The sequence below is a fragment of the Leptodactylus fuscus genome, chromosome 4 (assembly GCF_031893055.1).
Source record: "Leptodactylus fuscus isolate aLepFus1 chromosome 4, aLepFus1.hap2, whole genome shotgun sequence".
NCBI lineage: Eukaryota > Metazoa > Chordata > Amphibia > Anura > Leptodactylidae > Leptodactylus > Leptodactylus fuscus.
In genome coordinates, this window is record NC_134268.1 from 24,104,714 (window position 1) to 24,129,367 (window position 24,654).

The 24,654-nt window shown below is 40.3% G+C and overlaps 1 protein-coding gene across 5 annotated transcripts in view; it reads left to right on the plus strand.

Moving 5' to 3' along the window:
- The window catches only part of TRPS1 (transcriptional repressor GATA binding 1), a 237,932-nt gene that overhangs the window by 77,826 nt on the left and 135,452 nt on the right, over positions 1 to 24,654 (plus strand). For 4 of the 5 annotated variants that reach the window (XM_075270221.1, XM_075270223.1, XM_075270222.1 and 1 more), the window contains one exon: positions 12,595 to 13,709. In XM_075270221.1, coding sequence (XP_075126322.1) covers positions 12,595 to 13,709 — 1,115 coding nt within the window. The remainder of the gene's footprint in view (positions 1 to 12,594; positions 13,710 to 24,654) is intronic. The other variant, XM_075270225.1, reaches the window with a different exon arrangement.

Genomic DNA, 24,654 nt, shown 5'->3' on the forward strand with positions numbered 1-24,654 from the left:
CTCGTGCCAGTACAGTACGTGATGTTCAGAAGGAAATTCAGATTTATTTAATTAATTTATTATTTAATTACTTCTTTAATTAATTAATTTTATTTATTTATTTATTTTTAGTTTATATTTCTTTGTATTTTACTTTTGTCATTACTATAACAATCTATATTAGTCTCTAGAGATACCGTATATACTCGAGTATAAGCCGAATTTTGCAGCACAGTTTTTGTGCTGAAAAAGCCCTCCTCTGCTTATACTTGAGTCAAGCAAAAAAAAAAAAAAAAATACAAATATTTTTTTTGGGATGGGGGGGGGGTCTATGACTAGCTGCAATAGTAATGTATAGAATCTCCCATAAAATAGTAAAAAAAAAAAAAAAAAAAAAAAAAAAAAAAAGCTTTAAAAAGATATAATAAAAAAAAAAAAAAGTTCATAAAAGTTCTAAATCCCTCCTTTCCCTAGAATACATATAAAAGTAGAAAATTCCTGTGAGACACATTATACACATTAAGTATCCTGTGTCTGACAGTGCCCGGTCTACTGAATATAGGGGATCTGCAGTGTTCCTGTTCTGTCCGAAAGGGGTTAATAGGAGCACTGCAGATCCCCTATAGTCAGCCAGACTGAATTTCAAGTGGGGGAAAAAAAAACAGTCCTCAAGCTCAGGGAAGTGGCAGACAGACAACCAAAACACCCCCTCCCCTTCCCCAGCACCTACTGCACCCAAAAACTCAGATCATTTTAGTTTGTGAAATTTTCCAGTAGCTGCTGCATTTCCCCCCTCGGCTTATACTCGAGTCAATAAGTTTTCCCAGTTATTTTGTGGTAAAATTAGGGACCTCGGTTTATATCCGGGCCAGCTTATATTCGAGTATATACGGTAGTTGGACATATCAGAGCAATTCCATGGCTTAAAACAGAGCTCCCACAAATGTCTGTACATTTAAAAAAAAAAAAAAAATATATATATATATATATATTATTTTTAAATAAAAACCTCTATGAATTGCATTCATTTTTTTTTACTAGTATTTTTTTGAGGGTGACCTTTGTATACTTCAAACATTTCTCTCCTGCATGTATTTTTTTTTTTTTCATCTGATTTGCATAATATTGATCTCACTAATTAATAAAATAAAATTAATCTCCCCATGGTGGTGTAAAAAAAAGCCATTGACTCATAAGAACATGAAAAATGCATACAAATACACCAAAGGCAACAAAATGCAGTGGCTTCAAGAAAAAAATCTGATATGTAACAATGTCAAAGACAGAAGCACTACATTAAATAAAAGTAGAATTTTATTTATTGTAAATACACTTAAAAGGATTGCGTTCCAAAAACATACAATTAAAACAGGGGAACCAATGCTTCAAAGATGGTGCTAGTGGTGGTAAATACTAGATAGTAATGCATGTATAGGAAGGGGATTGATTGACAATAGTAACAAAAGTACTGTATATACTCGAGTATAAGCCGACCCGAATATAAGCCGAGGCTCCTAATTTTACCACAAAAAACTGGGAAAACTTATTGAATCGAGTATAAGCCGAGGGGGGAAATGCAGCAGCTACTGGAAAATTTCAAAAATTAAAATGGTTGGAGTTTTTGGGTGTAGGAGGTGCTGGGGAAGGGGAGGGGGTATTTTGGTTGTCTGTCTGTCCCTTCCCTGAGCTTGAGGACTGTATTTCTCCCCCCCCCCCCTTGGAATTCAGCCTGGCTGAATATAGGGTATCTGCAGTGCTCCTATTAACCCCTTCCCGATGGAACAGGAGCACTGCAGATCCCCTATATTCAGTAGACCGGGCACTGTCAGACACAGGGAGACCTAATGTGTTTGTGTGTCACAGTCATTTTCTACTTTGATATGTATTCTACGGAAAGCACGGATTTACATTTTTTTTTTTTTTTTTATTCTCCCACTATTTTATGGGACATTTTATACATTGATATTGCGGCTGGTCATAGACCCCCCCCAAAAAAAAAAAAATAAATAAATAAAAAAAAATAACATTTTAGTGGCTCCAAGGACCAAACTTCACCTTGGCCAATGTATGGTTTGCCTCAGCCAATGGCTTACCAAGCTAGACTTTAAGTCCCCACCAAGTGAACACTGTACAGGATTGCACATAGGGACGTAGAGGACTTACACATGACATGGTCTGTGCGGCAGTATACACACACTATGATACGGTGTCTCTGTGAGATACCATAATCTACCCATCGTGGTGGAGATCCCTCCATAGTATGGTATGCCGTAGAGCAAGTTACTGTATGACTCATACATAAGACATCATGTACCTTTATATAGATGTTGGCGCCATATTACTTGCACATACCACTTGGATCCGTAATACACCCATGTGTGTGAGCCCTTAGAAAAATAAACAAAAATATTCCCCATTGTTAAGAAAGTAATACTTGGCCATACAAATTACAGTAGATGTTTGTTACGAAATTTGGCGAGCAAAATATAACCCGTCACCCTCCATCCTTTATCAGACGTCGACCATCTGCCCTAAATGCCATATTGCATTTTTTTAGTTTACTTTTATATTTCCAAAATTATTTAAAAAATACACGTCTGGGATTTTCTTAGCAGTTTTGCATTGGATGCCCGGAGGAAGCCTTGAGGAGATGAGTCTGTAAATTGTAACTGGAGTCTTAAGAAAAATGGATGTATTTAATCATTACAACTACTTGAAGCTCAGAGCTTGGGCTGGTTTTCTAAGAGAAACTTATAAAAAGGAAACTTGAATCAGATTTTTAAGCAAATATTTATCCGGAGTACAGAACATGACTTTGCTTCTGAAATTTTGAGAGGAAAGCGGAACGCGTAGTGCACTCAATAGGATGGGTTTTTATAGCAGACATGATCTGGCCTGTCTTATGGTTAGATGGAAAGTCATTTATTATCTTCTTTTATTCTGCAATGTTATATATGTGCTTAATCTGAGACATATGTTGTGTTTTTTGTTTTTTTTTGCTTCCATAGAGTAAGAAGGGTTGTAGTAGTGCTGCCTTACAGTAAGAAGGGTTTTAGTAGTGCTGCCTTACCGTAAGAAGGGCTGTAGTAGTGCTGCCATATAGTAAGAAGGGGTTATAGGGGTTATAGTAGTACTGCCATATAGTCAGAAAGGTTGTACTAGTGCTGCCATACAGTAAGAAGGGTTGTAGTAGTGCTGCCATATAGTTAGAAGGGGTTATATTACTGCTGCCTTACCGTAAGAAGGGCTGTAGTAGTGCTGCCATACAGTAAAAAGGGTTGTAGTAGTGCTGCCTTACCGTAAGAAGGGTTGTAGTAGTGCTGCCATACAGTAAGAAGGGTTGTAGTAGTGCTGCCATACAGTAAGAAGGGTTGTAGTAGTGCTGCCATACAGTAAGAAGGGTTGTAGTAGTGCTGCCATATAGTAAGAAGGGGTTATAGTAGTGCTGCCATATAGTCAGAAAGGTTGTACTAGTGCTGCCATACAGTAAGAAGGGTTGTAGTAGTGCTGCCATATAGTTAGAAGGGGTTATATTACTGCTGCCTTACCGTAAGAAGGGCTGTAGTAGTGCTGCCATACAGTAAAAAGGGTTGTAGTAGTGCTGCCTTACCGTAAGAAGGGTTGTAGTAGTGCTGCCATACAGTAAAAAGGGTTGTAGTAGTGCTGCCATACAGTAAGAAGGGTTGTAGTAGTGCTGCCATACAGTAAGAAGGGTTGTAGTAGTGCTGCCATATAGTAAGAAGGGGTTATAGTAGTGCTGCCATATAGTCAGAAAGGTTGTAGTAGTGCTGCTATACAGTAAGGAGGGTTGTAGTAGTGCTGCCATACCGTAAGAAGGGTTGTAGTAGTGCTGCCATACAGTAAGAAGGGTTGTAGTAGTGCTGCCTTACCGTAAGAAGCTTTGTAGTAGTGCTGCCATACAGTAAGAAGGGCTGTAGTAGTGCTGCCATACAGTAAGAAGGGCTGTAGTAGTGCTGCCATACAGTAAGAAGGGTTGTAGTAGTGCTGCCTTACCGTAAGAAGGGTTGTAGTAGTGCTGCCATACAGTAAGAAGGGTTGTAGTAGTGCTGCCATATAGTAAGAAGGGTTGTAGTAGTGCTGCCATACAGTAAGAAGGGTTGTAGTAATGCTGCCATACAGTTAGAAGGGTTGTAGTAATGCTGCCATACAGTTAGAAGGGTTGTAGTAGTGCTGCCATACAGTGAGAAGGATTATAGTAGTGCTGCCATATAGTAAGAAGGGGGTGTCCCATCAGAGAAGGTCAGTGAGTTGTCAATCAATTGATAGCTTTGAGTGCCATTCATTACACGAGACCACAACAGGTGAAATATAGTCTTACTTGGCATCACCTTCGCTCCTCTGTTGACCCCAGATTTGTAACAGTAGAGAGACTGCGGAGAAAATGAGGAGTATGAGTTGGTGGCTTGGCCTATTGACTCCACAACAATTTGCATTACTCAAGAAACCTATTATATAAGCATTGCTGCAATATTGTTCTCCATTCAGTTATTGTTTGCTGTGAGGTTATATGCTTCCACTGGAGCACTATCCTCCTCTCTGCTCCTCGGATGTGCACACATATACATTTTTCCTATGCCTGTCTTTATTCATTTCCTCAGAGGTCCTAGATGTAGTAGAATTACCAAGAGGCTCTGGTCTCCTAATACATCTTGTGCATGTTGGGAGATCTTGTGTGGGGGGAACTCAATCCTGCGCCAGCCATGAGCCCTCATAGGTTATAACGCTAGTTTTTCCAAACTCACAATAGGACTCCAATGGAGGCTCTAATAGACTTGCATTGTACGTTCATCCTCCTATTCATATAGGTGACACTGCGCGCATCAAAGGTGCTGAAAGAAGGTCCATACTTTAGTAGGAGCATATAACTTCACTATATAGATGGCGGAAAATGATTCAGTAACATCACACACAATTATTATCATAGAGAAAGAACAAAATAATCAAAAATGATAAACCGCTTAGAAGGTTATCTCGTATCTGTCACCGATAAGCTGAGCAAAACGGACGTCCATATGGCGAGGTGTAGAACTCCTTTAAGTCGCACATGCAGTACATATGGTTCACTGCGATTTCTTCTCATTTATTACCGAGAATAACATCATTTTATCATCTTCTATACAGCACTGGTGGCCAAGAGACTGCACAGCCCTGCACTATGTTACAGCCAAAAAAGAGCAGACATGGCTGGCGGCCAAATCCTAGTGTGTGCAGAGTAGTGAATGGAGGGAGGGAGGGAGGCGGCGGCGGTGGTGGAAATCCTAACTGTATTCTCAAGCTGGGCTGACATACATTAGCTGAAATTTCCACTTCTCTATTAGATTACCAAATTATTATTCCTCCTACATACATTGTATATAAATGTATATAATCTCTATAGATGTAGCAGAGTTATCTATCTATCTATCTATCTATCTATCTATCTATCTCCTATCTATCTATCTATCTATCTATCTATCTATCTATCTATCTATCTATCTCCTATCTATCTATCTATCTATCTATCTATCTCCTATCTATCTATCTCCTATCTATCTATCTATCTATCTATCTATCTATCTATCTATCTATCTATCTCCTATCTATCTATCTATCTATCTATCTATCTATCTATCTCCTATCTATCTATCTATCTATCTATCTATCTCATATCTATCTATCTATCTATCTATCTATCTATCTATCTATCTATCTCATATCTATCTATCTATCTATCTATCTATCTATCTATCTATCTATCTCCTATCTATCTCCTATCTATCTATCTCCTATCTATCTATCTATCTATCTATCTATCTATCTATCTATCTATCTATCTATCTATCATCTATCGCATCTATCTATCTGTCATCTATCTATCATCTATCTATTTATCTATCATCTATCTATCTGTCTATCTCATATCTATCTATCTATCTATCTATCTATCTATCTATCTATCTATCTCCTATCTATCTATCTATCTATCTATCTATCTATCTATCTCCTATCTATCTATCTATCTATCTATCTCCTATCTATCTATCTATCTATCTATCTATCTATCTATCTATCTATCTATCTATCTCATATCTATCTATCTATCTGTCTCTCTCTATCTATCTATCTATCTATCTATCTCCTATCTATCTATCTATCATCTATCTATCTATCTATCTATCTATCTATCTATCTCCTATCTATCTCCTATCTATCTATCTCCTATCTATCTATCTATCATCTATCTATCTATCTATCTATCTATCTATCTATCTATCTATCTATCATCTATCGCATCTATCTATCTGTCATCTATCTATCATCTATCTATTTATCTATCATCTATCTATCTGTCTATCTCATATCTATCTATCTATCTATCTATCTATCTCCTATCTATCTATCTATCTATCTATCTATCTATCTATCTATCTATCTCCTATCTATCTATCTATCTATCTATCTATCTCCTATCTATCTATCTATCTATCTATCTATCTATCTATCTATCTCATATCTATCTATCTATCTATCTATCTCCTATCTATCTATCTATCTATCTATCTATCTATCTATCTCCTATCTATCTATCTATCTATCTATCTATCTATCTCCCTCCTATCTATCTATCTATCTATCTATCTATCTATCTATCTCCTATCTATCTATCTATCTATCTATCTATCTATCTATCTCCTATCTATCTATCTATCTATCTATCTATCTATCTATCTATCTATCTATCTCATATCTATCTATCTATCTATCTATCTATCTATCTCATATCTATCTATCTCCTATCTATCTATCTCCTATCTATCTATCTATCTATCTATCTATCTATCTATCTATCTATCTATCATCTATCTATCATCTATCTATCTGTCTATCTCATATCTATCTCCTATCTATCTATCTATCTATCTATCTATCTATCTATCTATCTATCTATCTATCTCCTATCTATCTATCTATCTATCTATCTATCTCATATCTATCTATCTCCTATCTATCTATCTATCTATCTATCTATCTATCTATCTATCTCCTATCTATCTATCTATCTATCTATCTATCTATCTATCATCTATCGCATCTATCTATCTGTCATCTATCTATCATCTATCTATTTATCTATCTATCTATCTATCTATCTATCTATCTATCTATCTATCTATCTCCATCTATCTCATATCTATCTATCTATCTATCTATCTATCTATCTATCTATCTATCTGTCTATCTCCTATCTATCTATCTATCTATCTCCTATCTATCTATCTATCTATCTATCTATCTATCTATCTATCTATCTCCTATCTATCTATCTATCTATCTATCTATCTCCTATCTATCTATCTATCTATCTATCTATCTATCCATTCATACATATCTATTTTTGATTATCATGTACCATGTAATTTTTGGTTTAGTCTTCCCTTTAAGCTTTCATGTTTTAGCTTTCCCTTTTTATTAACCCTTCCAGTACTGACTTTCTATTATTGTCTGATACTTCGGAGCTGAAATCTCCATTTCTTTCTCTCTCTCGTCTCTTTCCTTGCCTTATGTTATTTGCTGTTCATTCCTCATCACTCAGTGCATTGTGGGATCTGTGGTCAATTAGAATAATTCAGTTCGGTCACATGACTTAGTGGGGTGGAGCTAAATAAGAAGAGCAACATTTTTAGCATTGGAGGAAACGACACAATGTATCTTTTTTGTACACAAATTATTTCTAAAGTTCCACAACTTCCTCTTTACTTTTAACTGTCAAAATTGGTTAAAGGATACAATGTCCCTTTAAGTCCCTATCCTTATCTAAGTCTTATCCTCTGATCGGGGGTAGGTGGTCTCGTAGGAACAAGCCTTGTGCATCAGGCAGATTGGGAAGGGCAACATTTTGAGGGTGTGAAAACAGAAGACCCAGCAGAACGGGACGTCATTTCTGAGGTGTGGAATACAAGTTTTTTGGATCATGAAAGAGCGTTTTGTCTCTGACGTCCTCATTGCGGGCCTTTCAATCTGCGAGTAACATCACTAGACAGGTGTGGTTCACTCCTGGGAAGGGCCGTCCTGCCTGCTATGACAACCTTTAGATTAACAACAGTCCTTGGAAACCCTTTTTTTCTCCTCGTTGCTGTCATTGCAGCCTTAAATCACCAGAATAATTAAACTATTTATCGTCTTACTGTTTTTTAAGGTGGGGATCAAGCCCTGGCGTCTTTCTTCTGTAATGTCTATGCATTTTCCTTAATTTATTTTTTTTTTCTTCGTTGGACGCCGCTATTGTGGGAATGTTTCTGTCGTCTAAGCCTCTGGATATGGAAAAGTTATAAAAGGTTTTATGGGATGTACTGTATGTGTCTGCTGATGTATCCAATAGACCGTCTATAGTCTAAGAATTGGCGTTTGGTACAAGGAAAATATTGAGGTTATTATATATTTTTCGAGTTTCATTAGATTTTCCATTCGATGTGTTAATTGTTTGTAAGCCTGGATTACCCGAGAGGTGGCCTAGACAGTGGCCAATGGTCTGATGACAGGACTCGGGAGAAGACTTGTATTTGGTGCACACCTACGTGGCGTATACTGAACTAATAAAGGCATGGTTACCCTATATTTTGGAGTCACTGTTGGTTCTCTGGACTGCGCTACTCTGAATAACCAGTTAGAGTCCAAATATCCACAGGTTTAAGGGACAGGGCAGAAGAAGATGGGTCGTACATATCAGACCAGTTGAGGTCCAACACCTGGACCATGATCTGATCAGCTATTTTGGCCACCAGAAGCCATATAACAGGTATATGGCCAGAAGCAGCTCCGCGCCTCCACTACAGTGTACTGTATACTGTATACACCTTCTTGTTTGTACTCTGCAGCTGAGGCGCCCATTCACTGAAATATGAACAGAGCTTCTTTTAGCCATATATAGACATATATGGCTTCCAGTGTCCAAAACAGCTGACGGGGCAGGGTCCTGGCATTGGGCACTAAGCGATCTAATACGGGTCACTAAGGTGGAGCCAATCTTGAGATTTCAGGGATTGATTTTAAAACCCTTCTCGATCGTCGATCGAGATCCGATCTTTCACCGTCCCGATCGCTCAACTCTAATTATATATACAGTAGGGTTGAGCCAATCTTGAGATTTCAAAATCCGATTTTCGATCATTTTCCAGCCGATCCCGATCGTGAAAATTGCTCGATTGCCGATTGGGATCCGATGTTTCTCGATCGCTGAACCCTACTGATGACCTATCTTGTCCATAATCCTGGACAATCCCTTTAAGCAGGCCTATCACGTTTCGTAATCTGACACTGACTTTACTCACCACCCCTCCGCCTCTGCATTATTCCTCAAAAATACCCCTTTACATTGGAGCCCCTGCCATTGAGAATATATCTTATCCTTTATCCCGTCTACACTTGTCATCTTTCCATAGAATCTTATCTTCAGTAGCTCAAAACGGGAAATTATTAGAAAAGTTCATAAAAATATTTGTTTATAGCCAACAAAAAAAGCAACACATTTACTGACAGCTGTAATTATTGTAAATTCTAGATCTTACATCTTACATCATGGAAGTCAGATTTGCATATTCTTCCCATGTTCCTTTGCAGTGGAGCGCTCATGGCTTAATAAGACTCCACACACCTAATTGGTGGCTCTCTCCCTATGGAGTGACGATATCCCCTCAACCCTGTCTAAGCCTCTCACCTCTGCCAGGTCAGTCCTTTCTGCGCCAAGCTGATGAGATGCAAGAACATCGAAACAGCTGTCCTTGGCTGAGGAACTACCTTGTATAATCCCAACATCATTGCAAACAAAGGCCTCTGAGAAAGTTGGCATGATGTTAAAGGGAGCGCCCTCTATTGGTTTGCTTGACTGAGGCTCTGTCTTCCTAATTACATCATGGAAGATAGGCTTGCACATTCTCAGTCAGTGCCCTCTATTGGTGTGCATTCTTGAGGCACTGGCGCAAACTGGATTTGTATAGTGTGTATCCCAGAGTATAATAAATAATGGAAAAAATGTGTAGTTCTGCTCACCTCCTTGTTGATAATTGTCGGCTATTGGATATCTTCGGGGTGCATAGCGTACACTTCACTCCACAAGGTTTATTAGGGAGTTTATTAATTTCTTTTTTTCTTTTTTCGCTTATTTTTTTGTTACACATCATTTTTTTGTCATTTTATGATGTATCATTAAAAGTTATAGGAGAGCTGCCGACGACCTGTTTTTTTGTATAGAAATAATAAGTAACGGCCTAGGGGAGGTGCAACAATGTAACAAACAGTTATTCTCACCCATCTTGAGCTTTTGGTGGTCTTCCGGCATTCTCTTTCAGCCACTGGCTGATTCCATGTACCTTGGGGGTCACCACTGAGGCTCTGATTGGGCCATGTGGGGCACGCTGATATCCCTGGGTCAAAACATTTTGATGTAAGTGCGCCCAATGTGACCTCTGAGACCTGTCATTGATTTCAGGGTCTCAGCTATATTCTGAAAGAGGTTTCCAAGGAACCACTAGACCCTATGAAGAAGCCCCAAAAATGTGAGGCAAGATGTATATAGCTATTATGTTGCCGTACCTCTGCAAAGACTCCAGAATATAATACCATTTGGTGGGTGACAAGCTCCTAACGTTTTGGGTTCAGGTCGCGCCTGAAACTTTAGGACTATTTGGGTCGAGTCCCCATAGCTCATCTCTGGTTGGTTTCCCTTAGAGTCTTGTCGTGAGCCATTTGGGTATTTCAACACCCGAGTCTTTACTTTGTAGAGTTTGCCGAGTCTGTAGTCTGCTGAGAAATGGAGAGATAACCATCTTTTGCAAGTAAAGATTGTGCTTTTTATCTGGATATTATGTGAATTGCTCTTTTCATCTTCCTTCAGTTTGGGTGGTTGTCACTACAGCAAGCGAGAACTTCAGAAGGGTATTGTCTACTGATTCACAGCGTCGTAGGCAGCGGGATTACGCATGCCACCTTCCCCGAATAAGAGTATTGATGTAATAATTGGGTGCCACCACCTTCAAAAATAATGAGTATAATTTGCCAAGTGGTTGTATTTTATTAGAGATTTTGCTGGCTCAATTCGGCTTCTGATATAGTTTTTTGAAGCTTCGGAAATTGAAAATGTTCTGTTGAGCGGATTGTCTGAAGTGTGACAGTCAGTCAGAAAAAGGAGCATTAAATAAGGGTTATACAGGGTGTAATAAATCACTTGGAGAAGGAAGTCTTGAGATACCTGGCCTGCTTCTTTCAAGCAGAGTTTACATGAACATGACAGCTAAATGAGACATGGGCAGCCGCAACCTTCAGACGATCGTAATTAAAATGTTGGTAACGTTACAAGACTGAGAATCCAAACATACAGCACTGAATGATCATATAAAATGATATGCTGTCTACACCTATTAGATGAGTCCTGATGGATTGCTATGACTTGGCTTCTGTCTGTCCGTTGTGACTGCTAGGAGCAACCTTGTCATTGTGTTACTCTACATTTCATGCACACTTACTAAAGACAGTCATTTAGTTGTCTCTACCACCGAGTGTAAGCGGGCAGACACAGACTACAGTGGCCCCATGTGCAGGAACAGTATCCGGGCCCCTTGATCTGCAATAGCTCAACATAGAGCAACTCCATATCTTTATACCAATCCATTAGTAACTATGAGCCATGGACTTTATAAGCTCTGTACCTTGGTAGGTAAACACTTTTAGCTTGCCAAATGGTGAGGCCACCAATGAAATGTATTTATAGAATAAAATGTATCTATAATAGATTACAACTATTTGTTCCTGTGTATTAATCCACCGCTGTGTCTCTCCTTGTGCTACCCAATTTCCCACATTGGCAGGATGGATCATACGGGTTCTCACAACCAAGTCTCCTCTCTTTTTCTCTTCTATTATTCCTTCCTTCCTTCCTTCCTTCCTTCCTTCCTTCCTTCCTTCCTTCCTTCCTTCCTTCCTTCCTTCCTTCCTTCCTTCCTCCTCCCTCCATCCCTTTCTTCTTTGTTTTTCTTTTCCTTCCTTCCTTCCTTCCTTCCTTCCTCTCTTCCTTCTTTGTTTTTCCCTCCCTATCTTCCTTCCTTCCTCTCTTCCTTCTTTGTTTTTCTTTTCCTTCCTTCCTTCCTTCCTTCCTTCCTTCTTCTCCCTTCGCTTTCCCTTTTCCTTTCCTTCCCCTTTCCCTTCCTTCCTTTACTTTCCTTTCACCTTGTTCCTCTTCCTTTCCTTCCTTCCTTTGCTTTCCTTTCACCTTTTTCCCTTTCCTTTCCTTTTCTGCCTTTTTTGCCTGTTTTTTCTTCACTTTTCACCTTTTTTAAAAAAAAAAAATTCCTGTTTTTTTTCCCTCTTTCCCACACATCAGGGAAAATGTCAACAAATTAACCTATAGGAAACTAACATAAGGCTGCAGAGAATGTAAATATTCGACATCTCCTTGACGTAAACCAACATGGTAGATCTTCTGATAGAGTTGTGATTATCTTCTACCGAGAACCAGTCCTCAGACCTTATTAACCATTTCATGAGACGGGCGCAATTGTCTAAATCGTAAATGCTGACCTCAATCGTTAACCCTTGTTTGTAACCTGTATTCTTCTTCTGCAGGTGACATTCGGTGGGACCTTCATTGGCATTGGGCGCAAAACTCCGGACTGCCAGGGAAACACGAAGTACTTCCGTTGCAAGTTTTGTAACTTCACGTACATGGGCAACTCGTCAACGGAGCTGGAGCAGCACTTTCTAAAGACGCACCCTAACAAAATGAAAGTGTCCTCTGATTCTGGTAAACCATCAGAGAAAAGCACCAATAAATCCAGCCCTATTCCACGTTCTTGTGAGCCTGGAGATTTGGGAAAGTGGCAAGACAAAACCACTATTAAAGCAGCAGATGATATGCCAGTTGGATATTCAATGCCAATTAAGCCAGTAGATTCCTCCAGGCAGAATGGGGCAGATGACACCAACTACTACTGGTGCAAGTTCTGTAGTTTCAGCTGTGAATCCTCCAGCAGTGTCAAACTTTTAGAACATCACAGCAAACAGCATGGGGTAGGGATGTCAGAAAGCCCAAATTGTGATCCTATTGACAAGGCCTACAGGGGAACGGTTATTAATCAAAATAAAATTGCCAAAAATACTGATGAACAGCTAACCGCAAAACTAGAGAAAAGATTGGCTAAAAAGAAAGACCTCTCCATTAAACCAACCGAGGATTTAATAGTAACAAGCTACAATTGTCAGTTTTGTGACTTTAGGTACTCTAAAAGCCATAGCCCAGAGGTAATCTTGGTTGGGCCTCTCCTGCGCCATTATCAACAGCACCACAATATTCACAAGTGTACTATTAAGCATTGCCCTTTTTGTCCCAGAGGTCTCTGCAGCCCAGAGAAGCATCATGGAGAAATTTCATACCCGTTTGCTTGCAAAAAAAGTAATTGTTCTCACTGCGCTCTCTTGCTCTTGCACTTGACTGCTGGGGTGACAGGTAGCCCTCGAGTTAAACATCAGTGTGATCAATGCCCATTCTCCTCTCCTGATGTAGATGTGCTCCTGCTTCATTATGAGAATGCTCATGAAGGCCAGGCATCTGACGTCAAGCAGGAACTGAATCACCAGCAAGCAACCGATGAACAGATGACCGGCAAAGAAAGCAAAGAACACTCATGTACCAAATGTGACTTTGTCACCGTGAGCGAAGAAGACCTTTCAAGACACTACAGGTAAGAACCAGAGCTTGTTTTTTCCACCCCCCAAACCCCATATAGAATATTCTCAGACCATTGCTAAGAATTGAACATACAAATTGCAGTTGAACTCAAGAATTTTGGTGGGATTGGTTGACTATGTAATGTTTATGGTGCCCTCTCACTAGATGGCAGGTGGTTGGATGTCAAGATGACCATTGTCTTCTCTCAGTAGAAAGCCAATGCCAGAGGTTTCTGCAAGTAATTGTTCAGAGGTTCCCAGTTTCGAGACTCATGTTGCTTTCCTATAGTATATTTAGTCTTTATCATATAAAAAGTTTCATAAAAATCTAATTGGACAATTCCGCAATGTTAGGCAAGACAGTCAATTGTTTGACCAAATTGTTGCTTGGGCTTGCTCAATTTCAGTATGTCCAGGAATTAACTGGCTACCAGAGTGTCCTGTAGAAGTTGGTTGCCCTTTCCAAATACTAACTGAGGAGTGTCCCATCTATATAGGACACATGCAAGAACCTATATCTGCAATGCAATTATATACCTATAATCAAACGTATATGTGAGATATTGGTCACAATAGATTATACTTGCACAATGAACTTTCTGAGTTCTTCAGAAGGTTCCATAAAACAACCTCAAAGTTGTTGGCCCAATCGTCACTTCTTACCTACAGAGACCTGCAAACATTGTATTCGCCGTCTCCGATGGTCACATTGACAATGAAAGGACTGACTGTGCGCATGCTATGCCTGCCACTCTAAAATAGGCTGAAGAACAGGACCCAAGTACTCATGATCGGTGGGGCTTAGCAGTCAGACCCCTACTTATCAATATATGGATAAGGGATTGCATTAAAACCATAGGTAACAACTGCAATTTCCTAATTAATAGATGTATGGATACTTTGATATTTTCTGAAGACCAAGTTGTTCATCTGGTTCAAATAATAATAATACAAACAAAAATTCAACCAGACTGCAGACCAATTTAGATTTTTTTTAAAAAATTTTTAATTAAATTTTACATTCCTACATGCATTGTACATACATACCATACATAAAACGTTACTGAAACCTATTTAATAAAAATAACTTTGAACATATGAAGTTCCATATCATACCAAGTCCATGAAGTTCTTGAGATCTTTTGAAGTTTCACTAAATACCAATTTCATGCCAAAACTCAACCAAATCTCCCACCAACTGATTTTTTAGTCACCTCCTGCTTCTGGGTTTAGGGTCCGTTCACATTGAGTTTTTTGGTGAGGATTTTGGCGCGGAATCCACATGGAAAAAATGCCTCTCCATAGATTTCTGTTGGTTCCGCCTCTCAATAGAGTTCTATTGGTTCCGCTAGCTTTTTTTTCCTGCTAGTGGAAAAAAAGCTTCCTTCAGGCGGATTCCACCTGCAAAAACCAACGCAGTCAATGGGAGGTGGAAAATCCATGTTGCATTGGCCAATTCCCTAATTCCTGAAGCAGATGTTTTCCTCGCCAAAATCCTCGCCAAGAAAAACTTTGTGTGAATGGACCCTAAAAGTGCTAAAGCAGCTTCAACTGGTTTCAAAATCTATATGGTGGTTCAAATGGTTCTGGAAACCAAATATGATCAAGACTGAACGAGATTCCATTATTGAGACCATTATGGTAATTTTTTAAACAAAAAGAAATATGGCGGCCACATTTTTAGACTAGGCTGTTTTTGGCTTTTAAAAAAAAATAAAAAATAATTTTTTTTTTAATCAGTTAATTAGAAAAAGGCAAGGACAGAAACCAAAATCTATTTTTTGCAATTTCTTAAGTCCTAATAATTTGTCTCGAAGGCTTATCCGTAATTCCATCGAGAAATGATTAACTTGAAATATTATTTTCTTTTTTAAGAAGGATTGTTAATTCTTCTTTTATCTGTTAATGCCATCTGAAGGAAATCTTTCTGCTCTGTTCATTCGGAGTCCACATTTGCATGTGGTTTGCTGTACACTGCACATTTCGGGTTTTCTTTTTATACCTGCACAAACTTACCGTATTTTATAGAAGAAATTTTGACAATTTTTTTGCCCATTTGGCACTTTTTAAAATTCATATTAAGAAATCTATGCAAACCTCGGTTTCCTTTGTGTTATTTTTGAGTGGGGAGAGGTTGCCCTACCCTAAAATAGTCTTAAATGTAGATAAACTGGAGGGAAATTTGGGTATAAAAAAAAATCCCAATTAAATTTTAATTCTATTATTCTGTCCATAAATTATATGTTATAAATGGAAACACAGGAAATAATGGATTGGAGCAAATGGCTTTTGGCATATTTAGAACTGATATCCTACGACTAGCTTGTCATATACATAAATTATTTCCTGGTAATCTGGAAATTTTAGAATCTTGAAGTTAGCGATAACTCTACTTGATGTATGAGCAACATCTGGACCTTAATTACTTTGGTAAAAAGTTGTACGGCTCTATAAATGGATGCAAGTATAGTATAGCCTCCTTTTTTTTTTCCAAGTTACTGATGAATATTCTGCGCGAGTTAGATGGAACAAAATTTCCCAAATTTTGAAATTAACTTGGTGATATTTGAGAACTGTGTGTTATGCATATGTTATATGGTGGCTATAGAATGCATTGCCTTTAAAGAGGCCCCACGCTATACCTCCAGGAGGTATATCTTTAGCGAAGATCATGGTGCTCCAAACAGGCAGTATATAGCACAGTATAAAGTACCTTAATATGAACCCATAGCCACTCTAGTTGGCATCATATAATATATGGTCCATAAGTATATGGGTAGTGTTAACAGTGAATAAGCCCCCTTGCAGATGACCATATGGGTGGTTGGTGTACAGTCTGAGTTTTTCCCGGATAGCACACTGACCCATTCATTTCTATGGGTCTGTACACATGACCATGAATTACACGGACACAGATCCTTTTTATGCCTCCAGTGCTCCTATTGATTGAATGAAAGGGGCTGCGGAAACACGGGCAGCACATGGGTGTCCCCGGTGCGCCACCCGTACACTCGTTCACAGCAGCCGGTCCTGTGCAACCAGCTTATTGGTAATATTGATAGGTTGACAATAATATGTAATGACTTAAAATCTCTAATGTAAGATTGAGCATGTTGGATTTGAACATGTGTGATCCCATTGTTCTCACTGGAGATAAGCCGGCAACTAAGTTGCCATGCAGAGGCTAATTCCATTCTCACCATTGAGAATACATGCAGACTTGGTTGAGCCACGCATGAGTATGTGTGTAGAAAAGTAATAACGGCTAGCTGAAAGAGCTTCCGGCTGACTACCCTGTTTCCCCAAAAATAAGACATCCACCCCACCCTTCACCTCCTGGACCACCTACAACTGGCAGTCATGCCGGCGCTCCGCTAAGGAAGCGCCGGCATGACTGCCGATTGTCCCTCGCTCCAGCCGCTGCATAAGACATCCCCCGAAAATAAGACAGGTCATATAGTTCGGAAGAGAATTTAATATAAGACACTGTCTTATTTTCGTGGAAATCAGGTAGTATAGCCACTTTGAGAGTCCAGTTACATCCCAAACCTGATGTGACATCACAGGAAGTGTAATCACACCACAAGTTGTAAGGCCTTATTCATATGGCTGTATTCAGTTCAGTATTTAGCATCTGCATTTGTCAGCCAAAACAAGAAATGGGTTCAGAACACAGATGAGGTGAAAATCTTTAGACATTCTCAAGATAGAGTCCATAACTGGTGGTGGCAAAATAAAGAGCAGAATACTGTCATGTGCACATACGCCAAGTGTCGTTACATGTACAGATTTTTATGGAACGTGATCTTATGGATAGCTGCCAATAGTATCCATCTATCTGTCATCCATACATGAGCTCTGGCAGGGTTGACTCAGATTGTTCATTCTTAAAACTCTAAAAAAAAAAAAAAAAAAAAAAAAATGAAATAAAAAATGTAAGTAAGAAAAAAAAAAATCTTTATTAAAAACTATAATATTAAAAAATATTGTTAGAAGCCTCTTAACATTTTTAAAGGGATTCTACAATTAAAACTTTTTTTTGTGTAGATAAGATGTTGGAATAGCCTTTAGAAAGGATATTTGTCTCTTACCTTTAGACGTGGTCTCCGCCGCGCCGTTACTTAGAAATACCGTTTTTTACAGGTATGCATATGAGTTCTGGGGCGGCCCCAGCGCTCAAACAGCGATGAGGGCATCCCCACCGCTGCAAGAGAAGTGTCTCCAAGTGCCGCCTCCTTCTTCGTCTGCCGCATTATCTTCAATGTCTTCCGGCGCAGGCTTGTAACTTCGAGCAGAGCAGACTGCGCAGGTTCACAGGTCATGGGAAAATGGCCGCTTGCACAGTATTGTTAGCGGCCATTTTCCCGTGGCCTGTGCGCCTGCGCAGTCTTCTCTACTCTGCTAGGTTACGAGCCTGCACTGGAAGAAGACATTGAACATGACGCGGCGAACGAAGAAGGAGGCGGCGCTTGGAGACACTTCTCTGGCAGCGGTGGGGACACCCTCATCTCTGTTTGAGCGCTGGGGCCCACCTCCATCGCTGCGAAAGAACTCATTTGCATACCGGTAAAAAAACTGTATTTCTGAGGAATGGCGCGGCGGAGACCACATCTAAAGGTAAGAGACAAATAGACGAAAAAAAGTTTTAATGGTAGAATCCCTTTAAGCTTAGACATTGTGCTAATAGGTCGGTATCACACAAAGTATCATGGAAAACGGTAAAAATCCTTCCAAAAATATTCAGTTCCGATAAATAATTTTGTTCATATGACCCCAATATATTCCCCAATACTGTGTCGAGATCGTCAGTACTCGCGCGGTTTGTTACTCACACGTTTCTGTCTCTATTGGACTTCACAATCCAAAATAATTTACCCGAATGTTTTTGAAGTTTGGGTCCCTAGTATCTGATGTAGTCTCCCCAAACAAAGACATGGACAAATCCAACTATTACAGATTGTTTACATTGTCGTCAGAAGTTTCAAGTTACACCTCTGTATTCATCAAAAATTGGATACAGGTTGTACCTAAAAATGTGCAAACATACAAGACCTTTGCAAGCCCTTTTAAAAAAAAAAAAAGTTTCCTTCACCGTAAAATCTCCTTAATCTCTTACTTCTGTCACAATTGGGTTATGGAAATTCTGTCTAGACCTGCTCAAATCCAGCCTTGTTGATCCTGGGTTTTTACAATAGTCCTTTTCTTACCCTGACGTTCTTTCCAGGTTAGATTATGGAAATATTCCTTTCGCGAATACAGAGTAACCTTGGGATTTTTTGCTATGACATAATCTGGAATCCATTCAGCGAGTGCGATCTGAATGGTTCTACATGGTTTCCAGTTTGCTCACCTGTCTCCCACTTTGCACAGATTGATAGCTTGACATTTCACCTGCATTGAGCGCGGAGTGTGTATACTGTATTGATTCAAGAAAGCAGAACAGCAGTAAAACAAACAAATTATACCGTTCCCTCACCACTGGCTACAAAGAAAGCATGGATGTGGGTTTAGTTACACTACTTAAGTGAAATCAGTCATTTCGCTCTCAAAATGAGTAGGAAAACATTACACGCTTGCTCAGTTCATTATAGGAACAGGGTTTGTTTTTTTTCAGCTTACTTTTCTAAATCTGTTGTAACAGTGTCTGAAACAATTTTTGGTTCATTCTTAAAATATCCGGGCTAAATTATAGAACCAAGAATCAAGAAATAAACAGCTAGGTGGATACTTAAAGTTTGACACCATACTCAAGCATATCACTCTAGCCCCACAGATAGATAGGTTACTGTCACCAGAACCAGCATATCACCCCAGCCCTGCAGATAGATAGGTTAGTGTCACCAGAACCAGCATATCACCCCAGCCCTGCAGATAGATAGGTTAGTGTCACCAGAACCAGCATATCACCCCAGCCCTGCAGATAGATAGGTTAGTGTCACCAGACCCAGCATATCACCCCAGCCCTGCAGATAGATAGGTTAGTGTCACCAGACCCCAGAATATCACCCCAGCCCTGCAGATAGATAGGTTAGTGTCACCAGAACCAGCATATCACCCCAGCCCTGCAGATAGATAGGTTAGTGTCACCAGACCCAGCATATCACCCCAGCCCTGCAGATAGATAGGTTAGTGTCACCAGACCCCAGAATATCACCCCAGCCCTGCAGATAGATAGGTTACTGTCACCAGAACCAGCATATCACCCCAGCCCTGCAGATAGATAGGTTAGTGTCACCAGAGCCAGCATATCACCCCAGCCCTGCAGATAGATAGGTTAGTGTCACCAGACCCCAGAATATCACCCCAGCCCTGCAGATAGATAGGTTACTGTCACCAGACCCAGCATATCACCCCAGCCCTGCAGATAGATAGGTTACTGTCACCAGAACCAGCATATCACCCCAGCCCTGCAGATGGATAGGTTACTGTCACCAGACCCAGCATATCACCCCAGCCCTGCAGATAGATAGGTTAGTGTCACCAGACCCCAGAATATCACCCCAGCCCTGCAGATAGATAGGTTAGTGTCACCAGAACCAGCATATCACCCCAGCCCTGCAGATAGATAGGTTACTGTTACCAGACCCAGAATATCACCCCAGTCCTGCAGATAGATAGGTTAGTGTCACCAGAACCAGTATATCACCCCAGCCCTGCAGATAGATAGGTTAGTGTCACCAGACCCCAGAATATCACCCCAGCCCTGCAGATAGATAGGTTACTGTCACCAGAACCAGCATATCACCCCAGCCCTGCAGATAGATAGGTTAATGTCACCAGAACCAGCATATCACCCCAGCCCTGCAGATAGATAGGTTAGTGTCACCAGACCCCAGTATATCACCCCAGCCCTGCAGATAGATAGGTTAGTGTCACCAGACCCCAGTATATCACCCCAGCCCTGCAGATAGATAGGTTACTGTCACCAGACCCAGCATATCACCCCAGCCCTGCAGATAGATAGGTTACTGTCACCAGACCCAGCATATCACCCCAGCCCTGCAGATGGATAGGTTACTGTCACCAGAACCAGCATATCACCCCAGCCCTGCAGATAGATAGGTTAGTGTCACCAGAACCAGCATATCACCCCAGCCCTGCAGATAGATAGGTTAGTGTCACTTGAATGAAACAGTACTTTCCTCTTGGAAATTGTTGCCTTCCTTATCATGTCATTATTCTATTCTATTACAATTATAAATGTGCTCTTTGGCGCAACACAGGTGTTGCTTTTGATTCAAAGTGGTGATAGGCAACATCTGCATTACCCTCTGCAATGAGCTTGTTTGTATATTGGCAAAAATAGCAATATCTACGTCCTGGAGACACTGATTCAAAAGGCAAAAACACTGTTTGATTCAGATGACCTCAGCCTAACTATCTGCAGGGCTGGGGTGATATGCTGGGGCCTGGTGACCGTAACCTAACTATCTGCAGGACTGGATTCTGGTACAGATGGAGCTGTTAGTTTCACCATCCAGTATGCCAATTAAGCGCTCTACTGTCATGTGGGTCACCTTTTACTGTTTGCTCCAGTCTAGGCCCACCTACTTGACAGTAGGTAACCTAATTAGCATGTTGGGTACTGAAACTAACACTAAATCTAGCAATTTCTTGGGAATGTTACTGTTATGGTGGATATCAGATGGCAGGCACTTTGCTGCAGAGCTACTATAGCTACCAGGTCTTGCTAGCCAGGACCTCCTCCTAAAATAAAAATATGGTCCCCAAAGCAGGTCCCCACCGGACCCGTCCCTTTATCATTGCAGGACGACTCCAACATGACAAGTTCACAGGAATTGTCCTGTTTCCTTGACAGCTGGAAACCCAGGCTTGTCATTGCTTTATAGCTATTGAGGTTGGTCTACAACCAGTCTCAATAGTTCTATAGAGAATCTCCGATAGACTACAATACAGTTGTATTGAAAAAAAATTGCAGATTCAAGCCCTCCCCTAATAAAAATTCAAATCACCCCCTTTCTCTAGATTTGAAATAAAGTCAAACTTAACATAAAGACATCAAACCCAAAAAATTATACATCCCCGTGTCCCAAAATGCCTTGTCTACATCCATCTAAAAATATTATTCCCAAAAGGGGCGTAGCGAGAAAAAAAAAAAAAAAATCAAAAGTTCCAAAAGCCACTAGAAGAAACACAAGGGTCTAATGGTCCTTTATGGGAACTTTTTGTATATTTTTATTTTTGAGTTTTATTCTGAGGCCCACGGTGGTGTCATAGTGATACGGTTCTCAGAACGACTACTTCCTCTGTGTGTAGGTGACAATTAGACTTGTGCAAACCGACGGCAGAAAAGTGCTGAGACATTGGCGTTTCGGGTAAATAAGTTAAATAAAGAGGTAAATCGAACACCTGCAACCACCAATCTTGAAGTCTTCCTGTAGGCAGAGGGGATTTCTTGTGTCAGTGGGCTACGCTACTGTAATTCTTCTTATATAATGTCAGATTTATTATGCAGCTCAACACATATTTGCATTTGTGGTTGAATTTGAAAGTGTTGTTACGAGGGAAAAACCCGTCTGATTCTGTTTCCAGTGTAAATATAGATGATGCATGTGTCAGAAAGTGATGACAATAAAGATCTGGTTGTTACATTTCCTGTAGGTTATTGCATAAGGAAAATGATATAGGCCCTTGTACAAGCCTAGACTGTAACTATTACAGAGATCCAGTGTCAGATGGGCGAGAGCCTAAATACATTGCTCTATGGCTTGCTGTAGTTTTCAAAAAATTTCCTTTTATCATTTGGAGGAGGACGCAAGGCTGTAGGCCTTGATATTTCGGAGCTTCAGCTCCTCTTGTCACCCAACGTCATCCCATACGGATTGGTAGGTTTTTCCCCCGATAGACAGTGTAAGGGGAAAGCTGTCAATCAGAGCTCTATGGCCGCAGCATTCTCCCCTCTTCCTGTTCAGGACATGTATATAACTCGACCAAACAGGGCATGCCTTTCTATTGGAAGTTGGGCAAAATACTGCCGGCAGCTGTCTTATGTATATGGCCAGCCATAGTTTCCTTGATTTCATGGAACTAAATTTGAGACAATCCATTGTCTCCTGCCAACCATTTACAACAGAACTAAGCTATGGATGTCCTTAAAGGGATTCTACCATTAAAAAACTATTTTTTGTAGGTAACACGTCGGAATAGCCTTTAGAAAGGTTATTCGTCTCCTACCTTTGGAAGTGCTCTCCGCCGCGCCGTTCGTTCGAAATACCGGTATGCTAATCAGTTCTCTCGCAGCGATGGGGGCGTCCCCATTGCTGCTCAAAAACCAAAGGCAGCGCCGCCTCTGTTCTTCTGTATCCTCCCCTTCCTTCTTCAGCTTGATGTTGGACGCCTGCGCAGTACACTCTGTTCAGCGAACTTTGCCGAACGTGCTGCGCATGCCCGCGGCCATAGTGCCGATACCGCAATTTCGCGCATGCGCAGTACGTTCCTCGAAGTCTTCGCTGAACAGAGCGTACTGCGCAGGCATCCGACATCAAGCTGAAGAAGGAAGGGGTGGATACAGGAGAACAAAGAGGCGGTGCTGCAGTCGGTTTTCGAGCAGCATTGGGGACACCCCCATCGCATTTCCTGTGCTGGGGGACGCCCTCATCGCTGCGAGAGAACTAATTAGCACACCGGTACAAACCAGTATTTCGAACGAACGGCGCGGTGGAGGGCACTTCCAAAGGTAGGAGACGAATAGCCTTTCTAAAGGCTATTCCGACGTGTTACCTACAAAAAATAGTTTTTTAATGGTAGAATCCCTTTAAGTATAAAGCAATATGAAGACCCTTGACCCTGTTCATACTACATCCCACTTCCAATCTCTCCCATAAGGCCCTACTAAGTAACGGGGGTCCAATCTAGATAGAGACCTGAAGAAGGCTCCATCTGGACCATCACTGACTCTCATTAATATAGGAGCAGAGATTGACCTTTTCTTCCTCTGTGCCCAATAATACCCAGTCGCTTGGACTTTCACTGACTTCACCCCTTTATCTTGCCCACATACCCATTGAGTAGAGCGGAGTCGGTCATGTAATGGGGTGGCAGAAGAACCAGAGCCCTGGCCTCCTCAAAAGTAATAAACCAGGCCGGGGTGTATATTCATAATAAAGTAGTAAATGGGGCTCGGAGAGATTGGGGTGTATAATAGTCATAAAGCTCATCTAATTTGGGAATGCCCCGGTTAAGATTTTCTACTCCCCAGATAACCCCAGTTGTTATTTTTGTTTTCTACAAAAGCGCCCGTACAATCCTTCTAAGGTCTATTATTATTTTGGTTTCAAGTCCATTCCTGCAGGAAAACAACAAATATATGGCTAGTAATTGTCCGGGAAGATCTGCTTATCTGAGTAAGTCAGCGATCATGTTTTGACACTTAATGGAGTGTGGAAGGAGAGGTGATGTCTGCGAGTGTAAGAGTGACACCGCCGCTTCCCCCAGCCTGTATTTCATCAGTTACACTTAGAACAATAGAATTTTCTTATCGACTTGACAGGAACATGATTTTGTGCCAATTGTGTGGTAAACCTGTCTACTCTTCCATTAAATAATTCTTTACAAATACATAGCGGCTTACCTGCGATAGAGATATCAGGGGAGAAATAACTCTCAATGCCAGTAAATGCAAACAAAATGCAGTATACTCCACTAATGGGCTCATTGCACCAGTGTGACTTCTCATTATTCACAGCATGTCTCACATTAAAGATCATTTAACGCCTCACATCACTCGAGAGAACATTTTCTAACATTAACAGTAGGTATAGGCGGCGATTCATGCACTAGCTAACAATACGGAGAAATAATATCAGTGATTATTAAAGCTAATATTCCATTTATTACATAATAGATAGAAATATCTACTATTAATGAAAACATAAAATATAGAAAATGTGCAGAGGCATTACACGAAGAGTCTTCTGCACCAATGGAAAGTCTGTACTA